Genomic DNA, 20,361 nt, shown 5'->3' with positions numbered 1-20,361 from the left:
GTGTTTTCACTGCTTTCTTCTCTGTCCAACTGTAACGTTGCGGGAGCGTTGCTGTTATTTACGTTACGTCTGTGGCGAAGGCGGCTCTGACAGACATGGCCGACAGTAAGACGCCACCGGGCCGTCCCCTGCGGCCTGCTGGCCCTGACCCGGAGTGCACCCCGGCTCCGGCAGGCGGCGCTACACCGATGGCTTTTTGTTACATCTCATAAGCGAACCCCTTGAAGTTAAATGAAAAATTATGCCAACATATCATGTCAACGCCAACATATTTCTCCTGATTTACCACGTAATGCATCAGATCTTCCGTTGTTGTTTCTGGTCGGGGACTCAAAGACGCGAAACGGCGTCGCTGTTCAGTTAATCGCCAGCATCGGCAGCGGCGGGGAATTCAATTATTCCTCCGCTGCGGTTATTTTGCAGTAGCTATTCAGAACTCGTGTTAGAAAGAAAGAAAAGAAATTTAAATTACACGACCGTTTCTGGCCGTTCAAAGGCAAGTTTAAAGAAAAGTCTGCCCCTTATCAAATCGTTCGGGACCATTCTTCCACCTCACCTCCTAGTGCGAAACCGCTGGTTTTAGACAGACTCTAAACGATGATTTGTAAGGAGAGAAGACCTTTTACTCGAAGGGATTTTGCAGGAGCACAAATTGATTGGGCCGCACAATGATTGGCATGTAAAGAAACCAATAGTTTCAGGAAAACGATGTCAGAGGCGGGACGAGGCCCCCATTTCCGCCCCTCCACTTGACTGACGTCCGACACCACCAAGGGCAGCCAAGGTCCTTTCCCGGGAGGCGGTGACGTCAATAGAAATCGACGTCTCCAAGGAGCAATTAACGACGGGAACGGAGTGGGCGGGCCCCGAGGCCGACCAATTGGATGGAAGCAGGCACGGCGGAGGGGGAGGGAGCTCGGAGTAGCGACCGCCATTTCGCGAGAGGAGCTCGAGCGTCGGCGGTTCTCAGAGAACAGAGACTTTATAGGGAGAGAAATTGAGCACAAAACGAGAAAGCCGTCGACTTTTGTTACATTTTTAAAAACAAAACAATTAATAAAGCCCCTGGTGAGTATTTTGATTTGGAAAAGCCTTTGGGTTTTTTTGCTAACTTTGTGAAATATTTTGGATTTTTATTTTTTTTTCAGGTGGCTGAAACGGAGGTGGTTTGTTGTTGACTGTTAAAAACCGCGAAAGCTACGCTGTGTTTTACACGTCTGCTGCAGTTTTTTTCCGATTTCTTTTTAAAGAAAGTCTCCTCCTTTAAACAGAAAAAAAAACAGATTTTTCCTATAACCACTGGCGTTGTAACCTTTTTACTTTCATTTTTATTTTTTCCCCCAAAGCCGGCGGTCGTGTTGGTCAGCGGTTCGTGGCTGGATTGGTGTTAAATATCTTTTTCTTTTTGCTTTATTTTTCCCGTCATTTTTAATTTAAGAAAGTTTCAGGGTGAATATGGGTTGGAGATTTTTAATTTTTCTAATTTTTGGTGCGTTTGTGCGGAATGTGGGCTTTGCTTTAAGACTGTGGTGATGCATTTTTAAAGAGGTGTTTTTTTTCGGCAAGAAGCATTATGGTGGCGATTTTTAAAGAAGGACTTTAAAATAAACTTTATTTTTTGGCGGCAGCGAGGACAGGACTGAAAAAAAGATACGATCATGTAATGGTTTTTTTTCTTTTAAAAAAGAAACGTCTGGAATCTATATTTAAATACACGGAGCAATAATAAAGTTATGTCGTGCAAACTTTGGGATTTTGGTTTTTTTTGACGCGTTTTTATCTCAGGCGTGAGGTTGACTCGGGTGTCTTTTTGTAGTCCTTGATCTCGTAAATCAGAAAGCAGGTAGTAAATGGCGGATTACTGTAGCACTGCGCAAATCGGGCATGAAGCTTCCCAGCAGGCGCGCCGCTTCGCCGGTGCTTTTTAATAAACCTTTTCCAGGTCGTACCTCGAAAACGCACAGCGATCTTGTTTGTAATAGTTCCCCACAGCCTTAAACCATTAAAGCCCGGAGCGATCACGTTGCCTGAACACGTTCGAGGGCCAGGTGTCGTCATTTAACGAGATCCCTCGGGTCGCTTCTTTTCATGGCGGTGGCATCGATGTGTTTGTAATCTGGCTGGTTTTCTCTTGAAATCTGTAGTGCCGACGGGCGCCAGTAAAGCGAGTATCTGCCTGCTTTCCAAGTATTAAGTTTCAGGGTGTGTGCAGTATTGCCTCCTGTTTTTTGAAGGGATCTGAAGCGCGTTTTAATGATGGCCGAAGAGATTGAAGGCTTGTTTTTTTTTATTTTTAGTGTGTGTTGCGAGGTCAACAGATCGAGTCCTGCGCGGAGAAGGGTGTTGGTTAACCATGTCGTGATGCACAGTCTGGTTTTAAATCTACTCTGTTGATGCAAGAGTGTATGAAGGTGAATTTGAAGTTTTGTCAGCAAGGCACTCAGTATTGGGTCGTACTCGGTGATTTTAAGCCTCTGAAGCATCCATATAGCGTAAGTTTCACGCACGGCTATTCCAGGGGTCATCACGTCCAGTCCTGGTGTCTAATCCAGGTTTTCATCTGGTCCGAGCTCTTAGTCCCTTAACTGAAAGCTCAGTTTTGATTATTCCAGTCTTGATAGGGTTGCTTTTTTTGGCTTTGTTCATGCTACTTGTAAGAGCCGAGTTTACAGGCTGTTATTGAGCTCGCTGTGGTTTCTCACTGTGATTCTCCAGAGCAGCAGTCTTGTTTTCCAGCAGGAGGTTGTGGACCGGATCTGGCTTTGCACCGTGCTCTGAGCCCCAGTGGGCCAGGGGGGTTCAAGGGGAGCATTCCAGTTTGCTCAAGGCCTTAGAGCAGTTAAACTGGTCCCAGTAAGCTAAAAATGACAATCTGGTTAAGAGCCAGGTTGAAATAGAAGCTTGCAGATACCCATGCCCCCCCAATAACTGTTGAATTGTCTGAATTAAGGGGATTCCTGTTCTCAAGTGGTGAAGTTTTGTTCCTGTTCTGTAAAGTTCATCTAGTGAACTGCCTGTTGTTGGGCACTCGGGTAACGTTTTTGACCTGGGTTTGATGCTTGATTGGAGCTCTCCATGACCAGGGTCTTGGGTGGGGGGGGTGCTAAGATTCTGAGGTTAAACTTGGTTTGAGTTTTAACTTTTTAAAGCTAAACTTCTTGATTGCTGGCTCTGCTGTAGACCCTAGATAGTTTTGTCTACTTGCTTCAGCTTGAATAATTAAGCTTTAAAAGAGAAGGTACCTCGGGTTGTTGATAAGTAGGCATTAGGTGCCGTGGTTTTAATGGTGTTAAATCATTGAACACTGCACCGTGACTTGTAAAGCCGACCTGAGATGGGGGATGGGGGGTAGAAAGTCGGCTTTGTTCCTCTTCCTCCTGTGCACCAGTTTGTCAGAGCCAGGTCGGCCTCCTGCCCTCTGTTCCCGCTGAAGATCCAGGAGCCTTTCCTGTTCTCACTGCCCCCCCTCTGGCCTCCTGATGCCTTTGCAGGGGCCACGTGTAGAGGGGTCTCTGGGGGTGTGGATGATCTGTAATATCCCACGAGAATAATCCACCCTAAAATGAGTGCCTTGTGTGAAGGTGCTCTTGTGCCAAATCTTAAATTTCCTTGTGCAAGATGATGATGATGATGAGGTCCTTTTGCAATCGCAGGAAACAAAGGGTTGTGCTTGGCCTGCCTTTATGCTTGTCTGTTTTTTGGATGTTTCAGAAATGTCCCCACCCCCCCAACTTGTTTAATGCTTTCCTCTCCCCCCTCCCCCCACGTTCGCAGGCTGCAGTCCCCTGAAACGTTAGGCGGCTAAACTTCGTTCAACGGAACTGGCTGGGAATAAGATTTTGGGTGTTCAATAGACTAATGCAAAGCAAAAGGGTCAAAATCCCATTTCTTAACAGAACCTCTTTTTAGGATTTCTGAAACCCCTTCCAGGTGCTTGCACTCGTGCTAAACTGGGCACACAAAGCCGACGGCCTGCCCGCGTGTCTCAGGCTTGGAGATAAGACCACTCGCAGGGCAGCCAGATACCCCTTCGCTTGTTTCTGTTTCTTTAAAGCTCCCGGACTTCGAGCAGACAAAGCAGGAAGGTGGACGTCGCCCCTTTGCAAGTACAATTGTTTGAACAAGGCAGCATAGATGATGATGGGGGGGGGGGGGAATCGGTATACCCCTCCCCTGGACGTGTGCAACCCCCCCCCCCCCCCCGGGCGCGGTCGGGCCTGAGCTCTCTCCTGGCAGCTCTGCGGTGGTCTTGTCTCCAGCTTCTGCAGAGCTCCTGGAAAAGGTTGAGGGTGGTGCCTTGGTCCACAGCCCCCCTCCGTGTCCCCTCGCCCTTTCACAGCGTCGAGTATTCTGACGCCTTGCCGGTCTTTGGAGAAATGGATCCAAAGCGAGTAGCGAGGTGTCACCCCAGCCTTTCAAGGAGAGAGGGTGTAGATGTGCATGTTCACCCATAGGGGGCAGCAAACCCGCTGTTTGCCCCTCCCTGCTGTTTTTTTTCATCCTGTTTCTCGGAAGAGTTTTGTTATTGTTAAAAACACTGTTGCCATCCTTTTCTAATTCAGTCTTTTTTGTGTTTCTCCCCCCCCCTCCTTTTTTGTTTTATTTTTTTTATTTTTTCAGTTTTTGCAGCCACATTTTTGATCAGCGGCGATCCGTAAGTTTTCTCCATGTTTTTTTGCTCCACTTCTCATGTCAGAATAGTTTTTAGATTTTTGTCGAATTTCCTCCCCTTCTCCTCCTCCTCCTCCTCCTCCTCCTCCCCCCGCCCCCCCCCCCCCCCCATTAAACTGCTGGTATTTTTTTCTGCTCTCGTTTCAATTTGAGTCAAATGATGCTGTCGTCACCTTAGTTCTGTGATCAGTTTTTGTACGTTTTCAGTTTTGCACTTTGAAGGTTTTTTGTCTGAATTCTGACTTAAACTTCTCCGTGCCTTCCTGTTTTTATCTGTTTTTTTGTCAACTCCTGTTTTTTTTTTTAAGCTGGCAGTCGATCTGCCCCAGAATAGGTAGGATCTGCATGTCTTTACAGTTCTGTCTTCAGTTGGCTCAGGTCCTTCTTGGGCCTCCACCCTCCCTGTCCTGGTTTACTAGAGCACGCCTGGTGTCGCTGGCTGCTCCTGAATTGAGTGTTGTTGAGCAATGGCGATCTTCACATACGCAGCATTGTGAATAATTCAGAAACAAGTGGAAAGTTGGCTCACTTCATAAATTTGGGAGCTGCACTTGCCCCTGTTATCCAGGCAGGTCTGCAGGGATCTGGAACTGTAGTGCTGCATGGTGCCCCTCCTGGCCACAGGCAGTCTTCATGAACCACATCCACCCCTCCCGCGTCACAGCATGCTGCTCTCTCCCCTGCCCCCCCCCCCCCGCATCATAGCACACCGCTCTCTCCCCTGCCCTGACACCCCCCCCCCGCGTCACGGCACACCACTCTCTCCCCTGCCCTGTCCCCCCCCCCCCCCGCATCACAGCACCGTGCTCTCTCCCCTGCCCCGTCCCCCCCCCCCCCCCCGCGTCACAGCACGCTGCTCTCTCGCCTGCCCCGCCCCCCGCGTCACAGCACGCTGCTCTCTCGCCTGCCCCGCCCCCCGCGTCACAGCACGCTGCTCTCTCCCCAGCCCCGCCCCCCCCCCCGCATCACAGCACGCTGCTCTCTCCCCTGCCCCCCCCCCCCCCGCGTCACAGCACGCTGCTCTCTCCCCTGCCCCCCCCCATGTTACACCCCCCCCCCCCCCCCGCGTCACAGCACCCTGCTCTCTCCCCTGCCCCCCCCCCGCGTCACGGCACACCACTCTCTCCCCTGCCCTGTCCCCCCCCCCCCGCATCACAGCACCGTGCTCTCTCCCCTGCCCCCCCCCCGCGTCACAGCACGCTGCTCTCTCGCCTGCCCCGCCCCCCGCGTCACAGCACGCTGCTCTCTCGCCTGCCCCGCCCCCCGCGTCACAGCATGCTGCTCTCTCCCCTGCCCCGCCCCCCCCCGCATCACAGCACGCTGCTCTCTCCCCTGCCCCCCCCCCCCCCCCCCCCCGCGTCACAGCACGCTGCTCTCTCCCCTGCCCCCCCCCATGTTACAGCACCCCACAGTGCAATATAAAATATGCTCAAGTTACAGAGGTGAGAGGTGTGTGGAATTTAAAAAGGCTGCCTGGAGCAGGAACACTACAGCACAACACCCCACTTGCAGCTGACACTGTGGACAGGGGGTGGTGAAGTGACCCGCAGTCAGCCTGGACCTGAGGCTCTGGTCTAAGCCTGGCTGACTGTGGGTCACTTCACCACCCCCTGTGCACAGCGTCAGCTGCAAGTGGGGTGTTGTGCTGTAGTGTGGGACCGGTGTAACAGCCATGTCTTTGAAGAGAGGGGGAGAGCTTTCCTACTAGTTTCACAGACAGTGCTCGGAGGGACCGGTGACCGCTGAAGCGCTGTACCTGAGGTTAAGGGGAGCTCTGGGCTAGGGACTCTTCTTGATCATGAAGACACCTCCCTGACAAACTGGGGGGTCCTTGCTAGAAGTGCCCGTCCGTAGTGTGCGCCCTCCCCGTCGGAAACCAGGCTTTCCCAGCGTGCTCTTCAGATCGGCTGTGTGGGCTGGAGCTGGAGAGCCCGTGGTAGAGCTGGTTTAGGGCTCTGCGGTCCCCGGCTCTGCCTGACCGCCGCCGGGATCTTCCTCCCCCGGCCGCAGCGATGAGCAGGATCGGGAGTATTCGGGCAGGGTTCCCTGCTGCTCGGGGGCGAAGCGGCAGACCTTTGAGACGTCCTGGGCCGTGCAGTGTGCCGCGGAGCCCGCGCAGGAGGAACCGCTGGACGAGTGTGGAGCCCACCCGCGCTCCCTCGCTCTCCCCAGCCTGCCACCTGGGGCCCCTGTGGGCCCCTAAGATACTGTGATAAGAAAACTGAAAGCCAAGACATCTCCTACCAGGGCAGAGGCGAAGAACAGTTCTGTAGTGTTTGCAAACCCTCACCTTCAGACTGAAGTAGGTGGATGAGCTGGGTTGGCATTGGCAAGGAATTGCAGTATTGCCAAATTAGGGTTAAACCCAAACCCTTATCAATGGATTGCAGTATTGTCAAATTAGGGTTAAACCCAGACCCATATTAATAAATTGTAGTATTGTTAAAGCGCTATTCGTGAGCAAGACATTTGTAACGCCAAAATGGTTTGAAGCTGAACTTGGAAGAAAAGGGTACACTTGCCTCTAGGTGACCCTCTGCTTCATCCCCACGCACCCACATATCAGAGGCAGAGTTATTGTGCCAGATATACCACCCAGGGGGCGTGCGTGTCTGCCACCAGCAGCAGCAGCCTGATGCTCTGATAGGAGCCACTTCTTTTTCCCAGCAGGGTTCTGAGAGAGGTACATATGGGGAGGAACGTTTTCCTGATGGAAAGCATCACTGCCAGCACATTCCAACTCGCCAAGCTTTACAAAGCAGTAGGAGCTGCAGAGAGGTTTCCCCTGTAGTAAACAGCCAACAGGACAGGAGGTGTTTCCCCAGTCCCTCAGTAATGCACATAATAGTTCGAGTAGGTGGCTGCGTCGGCATCCGCGGGCTGCAAAGGAACGAGTTTATTCCATTCTGAAAAGAGAAGAAAAACAACGTTTGGGCTGTGGAGCCTTCTTCGACACCCGAAGAAGGCTCCACAGCCGAAACGTTGTTTCTTTTCCGTTTCTTAATAACCTTTTACTTGTTCATTTTCAATCCACATAATAGGACAGGTGAGAGAGGGTAACGGGAGACCCTTGGGGAGGGTAACGGGAGACACGTGCATGCCATAGGGGAGGACCAGATGAATAAAACTGCCACCTCCTGCTCCCTTTTCTAATAGGCAGTGTTAATATTCATTCCCTGTTAACAACTTTGTGTTCACAGATTTTCTTGCAGTTTTTTTTATATTTTGGAGCATCCTTCTGTTTTGTTTTGTTTTTTTGAAGATGGGGAATCAAGAAAACACCTGTGATATAAAGATTTGCAGGAAACCTTTTTTTTTTCTCCTCCTGATGGAAGGGATACCTTTAGGGCAACGAACAGTCATACAGTTACTCCATTGCTAACTGAATGTTACAAACCTGCAGGTAGCGTAGCACATTACACAGAGAGGTCTGACTGCCTGGGCGAAGCAGGTTAAACCTGTAGTGAGGTTGGCCTTAGAACAAGGCAGCTGCTTTTGAAAACTGGGTGCTGGGGAGCCAGTAAAGTATGGCAGGCACGCTCCAATGACCTTGAGGTACATGATACTGTGGGCGCTGCACCAGCAGTGGTCAGTCAGCCAGTACAGTGTCCAGTGTCAGGCTGAGTCTGTGTACTCAGGTCATCGTGGACACCAGCAGTGGTCAGTCAGCCAGTATAGTGTCCAGTGTCGGGCTGAGTCTGTGTACTCAGGTCATCGTGGGCACCAACAGTGGTCAGTCTGAGCCAGTGCAGTGACCTCTGGAGTCCTCATTCGTGGGAACACTTCTATGTGAATCAAATTTCTTTCCTCCACAGCGCTCAGTTTTCATCAGCTGATCGAACAGGCTCACTAAGAGAAAGTGTATATTGAGATTGGTTGACATCTAGATGAGAAGGATTCCGTTCTGCCTTTTTTCTTTTTTTTTTTTGGATGAGTCCTCTGCCCTCTCCAGGGACTTGGGCGATATTCTGTTCTTGAATTTTAATAAGCAACTGGATTTTTCATTTTTCCCCAAAATCTGACCTGTGAGACAGAAGGGCATAGACAGCCCAATCCCAGGGTGTTGCGCCTAGGAACACGCTCTGCGCCTGTCCGAAGGAAGGAAGGTTTTTTGTCTCGAAAGGATGTTTTCTTTCACGTGTCTGAGACTTTTTTTCACCCAGACATCATCACAGCTGCTGATAAACCTGATTTTCTACCTTTCTTTTAGGTGGAAAGGAAGGGAACACTCTTTCCCCGAAGGCAAAAAAAAAAGATGAAAAATTGTAAATGAAGGGGGTTGGGAAATGTTCTGAGCCAAACCTGGAGGGAAACTCCGAAAGAGATGTTGTTCAGCTATTCATTGTCCTTGCAGAGCAGACTTTATTCAGCCAGATTACCAGTCACGCTTTCCTTACTTGATTAATACCACTCCTTTGTCCATCATCCATAGGCTGTAATGGATAAAATTAATTTAACATTGTGGTGACGAACAGCATCAGGGCTGCTGAAGCAACAGAAATTCATAAAGCTCCTTTTGTGAAAGTTCTCCGTCGTCCACAAAAGTGATAAAAAAAATGGATTTTCTTCTGTAAAACAAAATCGTGAAAAACGGTGACCTGCACTTCTGTGACTGGGCTGTTTGAGGTACTGTTTGCTCTCCAAGGGCTGTGTAGCTGCCCACAGCAAAGCTGATCTGGCAGTTTTCTTCAGAGCTTTTCTCCAGCCATTCCCCAAATCTCAAATTAAAAAAAAAAAAGGTACTGAGGTGTGTTCTGTGTCGCCTCAGTGACGTTGTTGTGGAGCGCTGCATTCTGGGAAGCAGGCGCCGGAGCTGCTGGGAATTGTAGTCCAGCAGAAAACGAGACACAGGCCGTGTCCCTATAGCGCTGATCGCCCTCTCACACACACAGCCCCATTCCAGACTGAGAGAGAGAGGACTGCCCAGCAGTGCAAAGCCATGAAGTGAGTCACAATTAACACCACCTGTTATATTTCCACTGTATATGACCCCACTGTGATATCTGACCCCGCCCCATCAGTACTATAGCCCCAATGTTTTTATCACAACAGATTAAAACTGTTTACCCTACTGTCATTACTGCAGCTTTATTATATCTGATCACGAAGTATTGCTAGCATTACTGTAGCCTTCATATCTTTCTGAGACCCCAAAATATTAGTGAACCTTACTGTCTTTTCTGGAGTCTTAATGTGTAACCACACTTTTCTGAATCCCAGTTTATTAATGTTGCCCCAGTATATTGCTATGTCTCTGGATAACTACTGTAATGTTTGCTGTAGTATAACTCAGGTTTAATTGATGTAGCCCTAAAATGTTCCTATAGTAATCAAGAATGTTCTCCAAGCAGCCCTGAACTCTTTACTGTAGCACCTCTGCGTCATTAAAAGACCAGTTTTAAAGTAGTGCTACGTTTTATAACTCTCAAGTTCATTATCATCATCCTTGCATGTTACTGTAACTCCACTGGTTTTATAGCAACCTCTGTTTAATTTTGACCCTGCCCAGTGGGAAGTATTTGTAATGTCGTCAGATTTTTTTAATCTGATGATTCTGCATTTGAAACAAGCTACAGGCCTGTGATGCTTTTTTTTTTCCTCAGTCTTGTCTAAAATGCAGGAAGGAATTCTCAAATCTCAGGATAATTGAGTACTTGGAAACTTGGACCCTGTGTTACTGAAAACTGGTTTGGCCATCACACGCATAGGCCTCAATGACTTCTCTGTTCAGCTGTTTACAGAGTGTATCTGATCCTCTCAGTGAGGGCAGAAAACAACAGATGCTGCATTCATCCAAGTTATTTTTAAAAAGCCTGTGACCCTTTTGACTACAGTCTTCTACTGTCTCAACACCAGATTATCCCCCATCCTGTTTCTTCCATGACAGCGCTACCTTCCTATCTAACAGGCTGACCCCAGCCTGTTAACTTACACGACTGTATGCGACTTCCTCCCCCTGCCCATGGGTGCCAGCTGCACCCTTGAAGCAGATCTCCTCGCCCACCAGATCAGCACAGGCCCAGAGGCTTCTGACTGTGGGCCCTTTTCCCCTTACTAATGAATGAAGGACTAATTCAGTCATGCAGAACCTCTAAGTCATGCTACTCAAATAAGACAGCCTGAGTCTCTTATCCCCCAAATTCACTATCATTCTAGTGTTCCTGCCCAGTCCTGTGGGCTTTGGATTTTATAGTAATCTTGGTATATCGGATAAAACCATAAGTCTACAAAGGAGGAGGCCTTTTTGCCCATGTAGTCCCCCAGATCGCAGGTGTGTCACTGTGATCCCACTATTTGTTAAAATCCCCACAGCACTGTTACAGCGCAAGGACAGCACTGAATTATACAGCTCTGCGGCTACGTGACAATAATACAACTCGAGCGTTTCTGGCGGCTCGCTGGATTAATGGTCCTGTCGCCACGCTCTATATTACTGCAGCCTCTTTGCTTTTTTATCTGGATTTCTTGTTCACCCTCCTGTTTTGTGATTTCTAAGCATTAAGGGTTTGGGGCTTTCTCTGAAGGGCATGCTTATGACAGCTGTCCGCCACAGTGCGCTCTATAGCGTAGGTATGTCCTGGCGGAGTGAGGTGTCAGTAGCTTGTGGCGGGGTTATTATATCTCAGCACCCATGCCCACGTCAGGGCTGTTACCCCTGCAGGAGAGGAGGGGCTGAACAACAAAGAGCCATCAGAGAGTTTTAGGCAGGCAATAATTGCCTGTCCCTTCACTCTGGCTTCATCCCAGCCAGTGTTTCATTTTGTTAGAAACTCCGGGTGATTTTAACAAGCACAGGAAGAGAGAGACTGGAATAAAGAGATAAATACAGACACGGCCATACTAGTGTCCACCGACCCCCAGGGAGAGGCTGATGTACAGGAATGATAAATGTGCCAGGAGGCCATTTGATCCGTCTGACTTGTTACGTAGTAGCTAATTGATCTTAGGATCTCATCCAGCCTTTTTTTCCCCCAGTATCGGCTTCAACAACGGGGCCAGCAGCTTGCTCACCATGACCACTACCCTTTGTTTGAAAGAATTGCCGCCTGTTCTGAGTTCTTAATGCACTTATCCTACTTCTGCAGGTTCCTGCTGAGTTCTCTCTCTTGGGTTTACTGTCAGTGTGTGTACTCTTTGTGTTGCTGTCTGACCTATTCCTCTCCATCAGTGCAGAAAAGTATTTCTCAATGAAAGTGCTGTGGCTTTAGTTTACGTGGTAACCTGCCACTTTTTTTCAGTGCAGTGTCAGTCAGTGTGTCTGTATGAACCCCTCTCTCTCAGTGCAGTGTTAATGTACTGGAGTGTCCAGTCAGTCAGTGTGTCTGTATGAACCCCCCTCTCTCAGTGCAGTGTTAATGTATTGGAGTGTCCAGTCAGTCAGTGTGTCTGTATTAATCCCTGAATGAAGTGGGTTCTGTTCTTCCATGTAAAGTGCTTTTCCTTCCTTCAGGGTGAAGAGTACTGTATAAATGCAAGGAATTATGATGATTAAAGTACTGCAGACGGCAGCCGGTGTGTGTATGGTGACCTTCTCTTGTTCTCTGTCTCTCTTTCTCCACACAGCCTGTCACCCACCACCAGAAGCCTGATGTCGAGCAACGTGACGAACAAGACAGACCCACGCTCCCTCAACTCGCGGGTCTTCATCGGCAACCTCAACACGCTGCTGGTCACCAAGGCAGATGTGGAGGCCATCTTCGGCAAGTACGGCAAGATCGTGGGCTGCTCCGTGCACAAAGGCTTTGCCTTTGTCCAGTACGCCAATGAGAGGAACGCCCGCTCCGCGGTGGCTGGGGAGGACGGGCGCATGATTGTTGGCCAAGTGCTGGGTAAGAGACAAGGGGCGTGGCATAGACAGGAAGGGGCGCGGTGTTGGCAGGAAGGGACGTGCATGGTTGGATGGGGGCGTGACGTAGACAGGAAGTAATAATTAATAATTATTATAATTGTCTACACTTATATAGCGCTTTTCTGGACACTCCACTCAAAGCGCTTTACAGGTAATGGGGATCCTCTCCACCACCACCAGTGTGAAGCAGTGTGGTGTGGGCAGGAGGAGGAGTGTATGGTTGAGTAAGGGCATGGTAATGGTGTGGACAGGAAGTGGGCGTGGCTTGGTTTGCTTTTCTATGATATGATCTGTGATCATTAACAGGGGCCTTAGAGTTCAGCCAGTTTGATTGGCAATCTTCTTCCAGAAGTAACTGTTTAAGCCTGTGGTTCCCAACCCTGGTCCTGGGGGAACTCTGTGTCTTTTGTATGAGACAGTGTCATTATTCCTGCTGTGGGTGTGTCTAATGGAGGCAGGCTGGGGGCTGTCCCACTGCCTCCCTTGACCTCCCCAATCTCCTCCATGTGGCGGCCGGCTGGGGGCTGTCCCACTGCCTCCTCTCACCCCCACCAATTTCCTCCTTGTGGAGGCAAGCTGGGGGCTGTCCCACTGCCTCCCCTGACCTCCCCGATCTCCTTGTCCTTCTGTGTTGTAGATATCAACCTGGCCGGTGAACCCAAGCCCCATCGATCCAAGGCAGCGAAGCGCTCTGCAGGAGACATGTACAGGTGAGCGTCCAGCATGGAAGGGGAGGGACGGGACAGGGAGCTGAGACTGGACACGAGGCAGGACAGTAAACCGGGCCACGGGTGTTCCATTGTTGTCTTTTCACTGAATGAGAGATCTTTACTTTGGAAAAAATCTTAAAACTTGGTCCTACATAGAGTTTTCTCTGGGAGAAAAAAATCTAATAAAATCTGTGCATTAAGGCCGTACTGAAGGACTGTACCCATTGCTTTCATGTAAGTAGTGGGCAGCATTCCTGGACATGGCTGTGTAAAACATGTTAAGGCAGTTAAGACTAAAAAATAAAGTGTAAGTGTAAGAGTCCTTTTTATCCAAATCTTTGTGGTTGTGGAGATTTTTGTCTGTGAAATTGAGTTACAAGCCGTGGGTTTGGGAGGATTAACAGTATCTCTCTGTGTCCGCCTACAGCTCCTCCTTCGACCTCGACTATGACTTTCAGAGGGACTATTACGACAGGTGAGCGCACAGGTGTTGGTATCGGCTCTCTCTTTCTCTCTCTGTCCTTCCTATTGCTCTGTGTGGTCCCAGCAGGTCTTCATCACTGTCTGTCGTTGCTCTCCTCCTGCCCCCCTGACGGCAGCGGTCAGGTGTCTTACATTGTGTGTGCTAACCCCCTGCACTCCCCTTTCTCTTGACAGGATGTACTCGTACCCCTCCCGCGTGCCTCCCCCGCCTCCCCCTCTGTCCCGGGCAGTCGTTCCCTCCAAGCGGCCGAGGGTCAGCACTAGCGGGGGGCGCCGCACCAAGACCAGCTTCTCTTCCAAGAGCAGCCAGAGGAGCTCCTCGCGCACCAGTGAGTACCACCACGCTCCGCTGCTCGTTCACTGTTCGCCGTCTACACACCGCACTGCTCTTTCTAAAGACACACTCGGACACAGGCCTCGCACCAGAGAGCACCAGCACGCTGTGCTGCTCGTTCACTGTTTTCTGTCTACACACCACACTGCTCTTTCTAAAGACACACTCGGACACAGGCCTCGCACCAGAGAGCACCAGCACGCTGTGCTGCTCGTTCACTGTTCACTGTCTACACGCCACACTGCTCTTTCTAAAGTCACACTCAGAGACAGGCCTTGCACCACAGAGCACCAGCACGCTGTGCTGCTCGTTCACTGTTCACTGTCTACACACCACACCGCTCTTTATAAAGACACACTCGGAGACAGGCCTCGCACCAGCACGCTGCACTGCTCGTTCACTGCTCACTGTCGACACACCACACCGCTCTTTCTAAGGACACAGTTGCTATACGCTGTACAGTCCTGCATAGAAACACTGGGGAGAGCCAATCCCTACACCTTTTGTTCCTTTGCTCACTTGCTGCCTCTCTCTCAGTGAAAGCGGACGACCTGCAGACAATCAAGAAGGAACTGACCCAGATCAAGCACAAGGTGGACTACCTCCTGGAGAGCCTGGAAAGGATGGAGAGGGACCACAGCAAGAAGTCAGGTACACGCCTCTCTCCATCTCTCCCTCTCTCGCCTGATCTCCCCTTTTCTCTCACACTCCTCCACCACCTTCTCGTCCCCCCTTACTCTCCTATGTCAGTGTCGCTGTCCTTCCAGACTTCTCTGATACTCTGATCACACACTGTTCCTCAACCTCTCCTCTCCAACACGCATCTCATCAGTCTTCATCTCGGCACTGATCCCCTTTCTCTTCCTCTTCCTCCTGCCCCTCTCTCCCCTTCTCCCCCTCTTCACCCAGCAGGCAAGAGCACCAAGTCAGACGGGGGCGAGAGCTCCACCCAGCACAGCAGCTCCAGCCTCAAGAAGGAGGAGTGCCTGAAGAGGGAGAGGGAGAGCCAGGAGCTGCCCGACTCAGAGGAGGAGGGAGACCTGCTGGAGGATGAGGAGGAGGTGAGCGAGAGGAGGGGAGAGGAAGAGGGAGAGCTGCTGGAGGAGGAGGAGGAGGTGAGGGGGAAGAGGGGAGAGGAAGAGGGAGACTTGCGGGGAGGGGGTGTGGATGGTGGGGGGGGGGTGAGGGAGAGGAGAGGAGGGGGGGTGAGGGAGAGGAGGGGATGGAGAGGAGAGCAGGGGGAGGAGGGGGGGTGAGGGAGAGGAGAGCGGAGGGGCGGGGGGGTGAGGGAGAGGAGGGGATGGAGAGGAGAGCAGGGGGAGGAGGGGGGGTGAGGGAGAGGAGAGCGGAGGGGAGGAGGGGTGAGGGAGAGGAGAGCAGAGGGGATGGAGAGGAGAGCGGAGGGGATGGAGAGGAGAGCAGGGGGAGGAGGGGGGGTGAGGGAGAGGAGAGCGGAGGGGAGGAGGGGTGAGGGAGAGGAGAGCAGAGGGGATGGAGAGGAGAGCGGAGGGGATGGAGGGATAGGAGGAGGGAGGAGAGCGGAGGGGATGGAGAGGAGAGCAGGGGGAGGGAGGGATAGGAGGAGGGAGGAGAGCGGAGGGGATGGAGAGGAGAGCAGGGGGAGGGAGGGATAGGAGGAGGGAGGAGAGCGGAGGGGATGGAGAGGAGAGCAGGGGGGGAGAGGAGGGAAAGGGAGGGGGGGAGGAGCAGAGGGATAGGATAGGGGGAGGGAGAGGAGAGAGGGGGGAGCACTTGATAAAGAGAAGCAGGTTGGTATGAGCGGGGGGGTTGGGTCAGGCAGTGCACTGGGCATGTATCGGACTGGTCGTGGGGATGAGTGATGTCTGACTGTCTCCTATTCCCATTTGCCTCGGCCCCTGGCTCCCTCTTTTCCAGATCAAGAGTCGGGGCCGTGATGACGATGACGACGACAACGACGAGGAGGAGGATCGGGAGGCGGAGGAGGGCGAGGACGACGGGGACAGCGCCAACGGGGACGACGATTCCTAAATGGCTGGCACAGCTCTCGCCCTGTCCCACGCTCCACACAGACACAAACACCTGGGTTTTTTAGGTCCTCCGGGGCTGTGTAGATCACAGTGGAGGGGTCTTGGAGCTACACTCTTGCACCCTGCTGCCACGCTGCCCCTGTCTGTTACCCATAGCCCCGCTGAGGACCTGGGAAAACTGGATGCATTCATCCCACTTCATTAAAGGGCTGTTTCAGCCCCTGCCCCTGCAGCAGGACTGTGTCCGGTTGCTTTAATCTTGGCCAGATTCTGGGGGAGTTATTCCCAGATTCATCTAGAGATTTGCTTGGTTATGTTTTTTATTGTTCCAGTAGGATTTTTTTTCTTTTGAGAAAAAGGTCTGACATGTTAGATAAATCGACAGTTTGCAGGTCACTGACTAAACTAAGCTGATGCCGTAATCCTTTGGAATCAGGGCTGGAAAAATCCCTGGAGTCAAGTAGTCAATTTAGGATCGTGGGGACTAACAGTAACCAGGGTTTGGGTTGTCTGCTCAGCGTGACCCAAAGATCCTGTACTGAAGAGCTCCCCATTCTCTTCCATACTATTGCAGGACTTCAGTCTTACCTGTACTTAACCACATTGGTCCTCTATTGTTTAATTGGTCTTCAGTTGGCTAATTGACTTGATGTTCTCTACTGCTGAGGCTCCATTTGTTAAGAATCGGCTGGCAGAAAGGTTGGTGGTGGCACAGAGTGGAAGAGCAGAGGTCTCCTGTTCCAGCTCTACACACAGACACTACACTCAGATCTCACAGTCCCGGACAGATCTGCTGCCCCCTCTCCTCCCAACAGTCCCGGACAGATCTGCTGCCCCCTCTCCTGTACAAGAATTGCTGCCCTCGGCGGACACGCGGGCTCCCTCTGTCGGCCCCTGCATCCTCCCCGTCTCCATCCTGCGCCCCGCTGCTCGTCTTGAGTCCCCCCAGGGATTGAAAGCCAGGCCTGGCCTTTGCTCGTGATATCTCTCCCTCCTGACGGCTCCTGCTCTCAGTCTTCAGCATCTGCACTCTGTTCCCTCCGCACACGCACACGCACACGCACACACACGCGCGCGCGCGCACATATTTTTATTCAGGTGGTGGCTTTTTTGATTGTATCATAAATGCGTTAAATGGGAGGTGAGGCGTAAGAGGGGTGTGTTTTTAAGCCATGAACGTTACTCGGCATCGACTCAAAAGAAGGAATGGGGCTGCAGTGCCTCTGTGTGGCCAGCGGGTGGTGCTGTGACTGTGTGGCCCTGGCATCTGGCAGGCAGTGGCTGTTTACTTCTCCAGACATGAAGGCTGTACAGTCCTTGCTCCTGTACTCCCCACTGCGGCAAAATCACTTTTTTTATAGAGATATTTTTATTTTGTTGATCATTTCTTATTTCGATTGAGGACGGCTAGGGGTTAAGTTCTCTCCTGAACTGCATGAATCATGTGTCCCTGGATTTAAATAAAAATAACAAGGTTTATTTTTTTTTTAATTTGAGAACTAATTGCTTTAAAGAAGCTACGTGCAGGACTCTTGTGAACCAAGCGAATGCGATTGGGCACAGGCATGAGATCTTGTGAAAGAGGATACTCTTTGGACTTGGGATTATTTTTGATTTCTGTTCTTTCGGAAGAGAGGGAAGGGGGGGAGGGGGGATGAGTGGTTGAGACAGGGAGGCCCTCGCTAAAAACAAGGCTTTGTTGTTGTTTTGTTTTCTTCCGAGTCTGTTTATTTTGTATGAGATCTTGTATACAGAATTTGGCTGAACTTTCTAAACTGTCCTGCGTTGTGTGTAATTATACAATACTGTCATTTTCATTTTGTTTTCGATTCACAGGTCTAACTGTATTAAAAATTTCAATAAAATTTACAAAAGAATTTCTGACCAGGGTCTTTTTTCTGCAATGCAGAGGCCTGCGGGTCACTAAATCACTGTCTTACATATGTGAAGGCAACAGCAAGTATCCTTATTTGCTTAGCAGATACCCTTATCCACTGTACCTTAGTTTGACGATAAATTTTGTCCACAGTGTCCGTGTTCGTGGCTGGGTGTGTGTTGTGTGCGTGCGACAATGTGCTCTGTGGACGAGTGTGCGCGTGCGACAATGTGCTCTGTGGACGAGTGTGCGTGCGACAATGTGCTCTGTGGACGAGTGTGCGTGTGACATTGTGCTCTGTGGACGAGTGTGTGCGTGTGACAATGTGCTCTGTGGACGAGTGTGCGTGTGAGGGTAACTGCTCTGTGGCAATGTTCCCTCCAAGGGAACGTGCACACAGGTGATGAAATCAGTGCACATAGGAAATTGAACTGCGCAAAAAGAATTAAATTTAAAAAAAATCATAATGAAACCAACACGGTCGTCATTTGAAAAATGCTAGATTGACCGCATGAGACTGGCTGCGAGAGGCCCAGCTTGGCTGTGTGCATTATTATTATTGCTATTCGATCAGCGGTATCTTTGCTCTCGTCGTCTCGCACCTCTCGGCTCACTCAGTCTCCATGACCAGTCTTTTAGCTCTCTCTGCTTCTATGAGAATGACAATATTGACAAAAAATAATTTCAGGTTTACAATTTTACATTCACTCAATTGAGTGCACACAAGTTTTTGCCACTGGTGAAATAATTTGCACAACTCGAAATTTTTGCACACACAGGCCATTAAAAATTAGAGGGAACATTGCTCTGTTGACATTCCTTACCACCACCAGTGCACAGCATCTGGATGATGTGATCCAGTCCTCTCCCTACACACCAGCTCCCAGTGGGGAGGAGAGCAGAGTGATGAAGCCAGTTCAGAGAGGGGGGTTATTAGGAGGCCATGATGGGTAAAGACCAGGGGGAAATTTGGCCAGGACACTGGGGTAACACCCCTACTCTTTTTGATAAACAGCCTGGGATTTTTAAAGACCACAGAGAGTCAGGACCTCAGTTCTACATCTCATGTGAAAAACGGCACCTTTTTACAGTACAGTGTCCCCCTCACTATACTGGGGCATTAGGACCCACAAAGACCACAGGGGGAGCGCCCCCTACTGGCCCCACTAACACCTCTTCCAGCAGCAGCCTTAGCTTTCCCAGGAGTCTCCCATCCAGGTACTGACCAGACTCACACCTGCTGAGCTTCAGGGGGGGGCTGCCAGCTGTGAGCTGCAGGGTGATATGGCTGCTGGTAGTGTGTGTTTGGATATGTGATAATATGTGTTAGTACAAGGCGTCGGGCAGTAGATTATTTCTCCTGGACCTGACAGGTGTTTTCTCTTGCCTGGAACCCAGTAACAGGGACAGTTCAGAAAAGAAACTCAGAGACCCATTTCTGTGTCCTAGCTGATACCAGGGGCAGTGTTTCCGGACAGCTATTCAACCAGCATAGAACTGTGGGCCGAAACCCTGGAGAGAACATGCAAACTCCACACAGACAACACCCCAGGAACTGAACCCAGGGCCCCAGCACTGTGAGGCAGCAATGTCACCCCCCCACACATTTCAGGAACAAAGAGTCCTGATCCTGAGCTACGATCGGCTCAGACAGAGGGAGAAGAAATCTGACTGGTACTGTACTTGAGTCGGGAGATCGACCGGCGTCCGAGATCCCGGCTGACAGTCCGCCTCCCGTCCGCGTTGACGCCCGGTGTTCTGTGTTTTTGTCCTCCCTGGTGCGGTTCTGGCCCGGGCTGCCGGAGGGGGGAGGGGCGTCTCTCAGGAATACCAATCGGCGATCTCGGCAGCGCTATCGAGAGGAACCACTTTTCTCAGGCAGAGAGAACGGGGAAGTTGGGCCTTTCTTGTAGTTTTACAGCGGGGGGTGGGGGAGGGGGGAGGCCAGGAGTTTGGAGAGCTGACAGACCATCGGCCTGGAGAGAGATGGAGAGAGGGAGGGAGAGGGAGAGAGAGGGAAAGAAGGAGAGAAAGGGTGAGGGAGAGAGGGAGAGAGGAGTTGGACAGGAGGGGGAACGAGAGGTTTAAAGGGGGGAGGAAGGGGCGAGAGAGATCCGAGAGAGGGAGCTCGGGCAGGGGGAGGAAGGGGGAGGGGGGAGGGTGAGAGGCAGGGACGGAGGGGGCAGAGAGAGAGCAGGAGAGAGGGCTGCTGTCGGGTCGGGCTGGCAGCTGGCGTGGGCGCGAGGCTGTGCCAGGAGCCCTTTGTTCACAAGCCGCTCGGCGTGGAAGATTGATCGTCTGGGGGGGCAACGGGCAGGAAGAGGCAGTTCGTTCCGTTTCCCCCACACCCTGTGTCTCTTCCCCTCCCTCTTCTGGCCACCAGATTAGCATCTGGTTCTCTCCTGCCCTTCTCTCTTCTCCCCGCTGGA

General features: G+C 51.1%; 1 protein-coding gene across 3 annotated transcripts; it reads left to right on the top strand.

Annotated features, from left to right (window-relative positions):
• The first annotated feature begins 917 nt into the window (after positions 1-917).
• hnrnpcb (heterogeneous nuclear ribonucleoprotein C b) lies at positions 918-17,930 on the top strand. Of its 3 annotated transcripts, XM_088916125.1 has the most exons (10): positions 931-1,068; positions 4,621-4,654; positions 9,440-9,615; positions 12,235-12,500; positions 13,158-13,230; positions 13,658-13,705; positions 13,888-14,042; positions 14,585-14,698; positions 14,960-15,108; positions 15,944-17,930. In XM_088916125.1, the coding sequence occupies exons 3-10, from the start codon at positions 9,611-9,613 to the stop codon at positions 16,055-16,057; spliced, it is 924 nt and encodes a 307-aa protein (XP_088772251.1). In that variant the 5' UTR covers positions 931-1,068; positions 4,621-4,654; positions 9,440-9,610; the 3' UTR covers positions 16,058-17,930. The 3 variants fall into 3 exon arrangements, with proteins under 3 accessions (XP_088772252.1, XP_088772251.1, XP_088772253.1); XM_088916126.1 differs by lacking the exon at positions 4,621-4,654 and having other exon boundaries at positions 918-1,068; XM_088916127.1 differs by lacking the exons at positions 931-1,068; positions 4,621-4,654 and having other exon boundaries at positions 9,484-9,615; positions 12,235-12,371.
• Positions 17,931-20,361: the final 2,431 nt, after the last annotated feature.

The sequence above is a fragment of the Atractosteus spatula genome, chromosome 5 (assembly GCF_055471065.1).
Source record: "Atractosteus spatula isolate fAtrSpa1 chromosome 5, fAtrSpa1.hap1, whole genome shotgun sequence".
In the NCBI taxonomy this organism is placed as follows: domain Eukaryota; kingdom Metazoa; phylum Chordata; class Actinopteri; order Semionotiformes; family Lepisosteidae; genus Atractosteus; species Atractosteus spatula.
The sequence above is the reverse complement of the archived record's forward strand: the minus strand, read 5'-3'. Positions and strand labels throughout refer to the sequence as shown.